Source organism: Rhipicephalus microplus, chromosome 6 (genome assembly GCF_043290135.1).
Source record: "Rhipicephalus microplus isolate Deutch F79 chromosome 6, USDA_Rmic, whole genome shotgun sequence".
Classification (NCBI taxonomy): domain Eukaryota; kingdom Metazoa; phylum Arthropoda; class Arachnida; order Ixodida; family Ixodidae; genus Rhipicephalus; species Rhipicephalus microplus.
In genome coordinates, this window is record NC_134705.1 from 135,019,685 (window position 1) to 135,024,150 (window position 4,466).

The 4,466-nt window shown below is 41.9% G+C and overlaps 1 protein-coding gene across 1 annotated transcript; it reads left to right on the forward strand.

Moving 5' to 3' along the window:
* Positions 1 to 576: 576 nt before the first annotated feature.
* On the forward strand, positions 577 to 4,242 carry LOC142764952 (uncharacterized). The gene is made up of 4 exons (XM_075865490.1): positions 577 to 711; positions 1,339 to 1,410; positions 1,824 to 2,035; positions 2,636 to 4,242. Exons 2-4 carry the CDS (start codon positions 1,353 to 1,355, stop codon positions 2,984 to 2,986), a joined length of 621 nt encoding a protein of 206 aa, XP_075721605.1. The 5' UTR covers positions 577 to 711; positions 1,339 to 1,352; the 3' UTR covers positions 2,987 to 4,242.
* Positions 4,243 to 4,466: the final 224 nt, after the last annotated feature.

Consider the following 4,466-nt stretch of genomic DNA (forward strand, 5'->3'; position numbering starts at 1 on the left):
TAGCAAAAAAGAATGGAATAGTAAAGGCCTCTAGTTCAGTAACGACCAATGATAAACATGTACCTTCTCATAGTGTTACAACAGTGAGAATGAGTAATGCCATCATTACACAATTCGTTTGATTTATAGTTTTTTGCATAGTACGCTAGTGCTACGCACTTATATATTGCACGGTATTTAAACATAAACGATACATACAGAGAGAGCAAAAGAACGTGATGAACATTGAAACATTGTGTTTTTGTGAATGAGCACCCACAGTTGTCACTAAACAAAAAAAAATTGTGTGCACCATGAAGTGTTCAAGTGTTTTGCATCCGTGGCAGATTAAAAGTTGCCTCCGGCTCTTAAATTGCTTGGACAACCTTGAAAGTTGGTGGTTATAACGGATGTAGGGCTGTGGAGAAGGACAGCGCGATTGGACCAGAGAAAATTGTCCATGGCAAGGTTGCATAACTTCGCGTGTTCCTGAACTTTAGAAGGGTATTTTTCACGGCACGTGTAGCTTCTCGTCGACTCGGCATGTGCGAATGAAAGGGAGTGTCGGAAAACACGCCTTTGCTTCGAAGTGGAAAGGTCAGTCACCGAGATCTTACCCAGGTATATATGCCGCAGCACGCTGGGACACTCACTAGAATTCTCTCCATGCCACTGAGAGCAGGAAAACGCACGGTGTGCAGAAAGCAGAGAAGAAGTGCTCACTGCAGCTTGGTGAGTGTTTATTTTGCTATGCGATTCGTTGTATATTTCCCCGTATCGAAGTGCAACACTATGATGGTGCGTCGTAACAAGTGAGTTAAAGATGATTCGCGTAGAAAAATAGGTGAATGCGTACTGCTATATTTGTAATCATGAAACGTGGTAAGTAGTGACAGAACTCAGATTGCACGAGCGTGCACTAACAACCTAGAGTGATAGCTCCGTGGCTATTTCTCTGCAACTCATGGACTTATCACAGATGACTGCGCGCTTCTACAAATCTACCATCAAATATACCAGTTAGCCACTCGAGTACGCGCACGTGATTCAGGGTTTCTGTGTGATTGACGTACTTACTGTAATCAATCGTGCAGTCCACTACGCCATAAAAATATGGTTCGATGTGAGCGTGCCAGCGTGCCCGATGCTTAATTGAGGTTGCAGTAGCCGAAATGGCAGCACCAATAAAATTTTGTGCGAATGCCCGTGGTATAGTTGGTAGGCATGCACGCAAGAAATGTCGATTTTCTGAAAGCAACACCCTGACAATATTGAACTATTTCCGCAAGCATTGTACACAAAAATATTTTATACTAAAGTAGAAATATGAGTGTAAAATAAACTCACACGTGTTCGCAGCATCAACAATTTTCATGGCGGCTGTGGCGATACTGGCAGTGTTAACAGCCTTGTCTCTCGGAGAACCAACAGGTGAGATTGAACTGTTTACATTGCGCAAATGAGGGAAACGCACTGCGTGAACTTAACCCTGTGTTCCTAACCATCAATGTTTTTTTCTCACAATTGTTCAAATAGTTTCTCTTTAGAAAAACGTTTCCTAACATTATTATTCAGATTAATGTGAAATTTTATTGTTATTTGTCTTGTCCTGACTTATTAAACCACTTTCGTTATGCAGGTTTGACCATTTGAGAAAACCGTAAAACATAAAGAACAAAAAACACCTGATTCTGAGATAGAAGTGTGCTTGAAGTATATACGACTCAAATAATGACCGTATTTTAAACAGATTTGTATACGCGGTCGTGTGCTCCACTCTCAGTGCTAGCTTAAGTAAAAAAGACAGGTACTTATATTTACATGTTTTTTCTTTCTTTTTGCAGATTCCGCGTGTGGTGGCAGAGCACTGAAAGTGTTTGACGCAGTAAACGAGTTGGTCAAAAAACTGCCCGCTGAATATACTGAAACCCTGAATCGCGAGTCGGATTGGTTTCCCGGAGTGACGCTGACAACGACGACGCTCAAAGGGCTTGAAAACTGTGAAATTTTGGGACCCGTTCAGACATACTGCCGAGGCAATGACGACTTGACTTTGGTAAGCGCCCTTTGTGACCTGCAAATTGAATCCGAGCGTTCTAGCATAACCCATGAGCTTACCGACATATGCAATTTCCTGCAATGCTAATTTCCTAATTTTGTCTCTCAACTGATTTTTTTCTCGTGATAGGCCTAATCATTCATTCTTATGAAACACCGTTTTGTCATGCAACTTGCTTTTATAGACTTATTGCATCTATTGTATTTATTGCGGAATTCCTAAGCTTAATTTTGTACGCAGTCGCGCCTCGTTAACCTGTTTGCAATGAGCACTTTACAATTTGTACAAAGCAGACTAAAATGATGCTTTGATGATTGAAGTGTATGCATGCTGTAAAGTGCATGAGGTTTGTCCTCATGAGTGGTTAATTAGGTTACTTACCTGAAAAGGTGGCTATAAATTCGCGCCTGATATGTTTTTCTAATGACTGCATAATTCTTGCATTTACAACGTATTGGTAAGAGAGATATTATGAAATCGGTGAGCTCGTTTCACGTCACACACCAAGCATTTAGAAGCCTCGGTGTTTTGTGTAGTACCTATATACCGATTTCTGTCCGTAAGAACTTGTAAATCACAAACTAGTTTTTTTTCCAGTTCGAGCTACACTGCACGCCTCTCTCCAACGCCATTAACTGGAGCATGTGCAAAGGGCATAACGGCACTCTGGTGTCCACCATTCGCTACGCCCGGATGAGTGTCGAGTTCTTCACCGAGTACACGAACAACGGCACGGACGTTAGGCTCGTCTCTGCGGGAACAGTGGCGCCATCTGAACTGACTGGAATCGGCATGACAATAAGCGGCAGCAGCGAGTTCGTTAAGAACGCTGTTTCGACACTTGCGGCGTCTTTCTCGGAGGCGGTTCGAGAAATGTGGCAAGGTACTCTCCCTGGATACCTGCTGAACGTACTACACGACATCAAGCGTAAGCGACAAGGCACGTAAAAGGAAACGTACAGCATAAATAAACGGTGAAATTGCAAATGTTCGCAACCATTTGTATCGAAGATGCTTGATGACAGTTCTACATATAATCTCTACTACAGCAGATACTTCACAGGGTAAGAGGCACACCTTATTTAAGTACAAGAACAACATGCAAAATAATGTAAAAAAAAAATAGAACCACCGCGTGCACATAATGTGAAGCTATGTGCCCACTTAAAAAAGAGTCACATAATTTGAATGACCAGCGTGCCCTATGTGTGTCTTGTAGAACTCGGTGAAGAGAACGTGCTATTGGCCTAGTTGACACTGCAGTCGGTAGCGTGTAATTTGGTAGGTATAAACGATGTGTATTTGATCACAACGGTTTATGTGTACGTTTATGAGGTACGGTTCTGTGCATTTGATTTGTAAGTGTTACTTTTGGATTACTGTAAGTGAAAAGTCTTAGCAATATGTGGTGTATTTGCCTCTAACACATGACGTACGTTTTCCCTCATGCTATAACAATATCTATATTTAACAGTGCGGTAACCGGTGGAGCCGTTTCTTTGTAATTATTTACTGAGAAAGCTAATAAATGCCTGCTTAGTGTACAAGTCCAGAGACCAGAGAAATAACAAAAATGATTCATTTCATACACGAGTATGACTGTGCCAATGACAATGTACTTATGGGAACACCAACAATACCAGGGTATAACTGATTACACGTCACAATTATGGAAGAATGCCATGTAGAAGTACCGATCTATTGTTATTGTATAAATATTATTTGTGATCTTAAACTAAACCGAAATGATTATTTTAAGTTGGCCCTGTGTGCATGTGTGCCCTTCTCGGCCATGTCATGATGTGTTACGCCAAAAGATTTACGAGTCATAGCAAAATGCTCCGGCAACGTGCCTTACCAAAGAGAGACGCGTATTTCTGAATAAGTCGGCACTTCACAAATGCAGCGTTGTCGCAAGCACACCTACAAAGGAAGAGCAGGCGCCTGTTCTGCGGTCGCTGTTTTGACTCTGTGAATGTCCTTGATCTTTACAATGAGCCACTTAGAAAAATGAAGAATGTGCGAACATATCAGCATGGCATTTCGGCTCTAGATCTCTGTACGCTGGGCATTTATGAGTGTTTTGTTGGGTTATATTTCCATAAATGTTGTCTTTATTTGGATTTACTTCAATTGTGAGAAATTATTCCTAGTTTACCTGGGTAAGCGATCATGTGCCAAAATAAAGCATCTCCAACGGAAAAGCATGTCTGCAAAAAAAAGCTGGTTCTCATCGACTTCAGGCTTTCATGCCTTGGTTTTCTCGGGGGAGCATACAACAAATACACGGTATTCCAGGTTGTTGCCGACACACCGTGGGATGAATGGGTGGTTCCACAGGTCGACGACCCGACATCTTTGCAAAACATCGATGGTTGTGAAGAATCAACGCTGACCCGTCACCGCACATGTATGTGACGATTTCGAG

Bases quoted from the DNA above. Each gene is read 5' to 3' on its own strand.
- LOC142764952 (XM_075865490.1), top strand. From the start codon at position 1,353: ATGGCGGCTGTGGCGATACTGGCAGTGTTAACAGCCTTGTCTCTCGGA. The intron at 1,411-1,823 runs GTGAGATTGAAC...TTCTTTTTGCAG, and splicing joins GTCTCTCGGAGAACCAACAG to ATTCCGCGTGTGGTGGCAGA. The intron at 2,036-2,635 runs GTAAGCGCCCTT...TTTTTTTTCCAG, and splicing joins GCAATGACGACTTGACTTTG to TTCGAGCTACACTGCACGCC.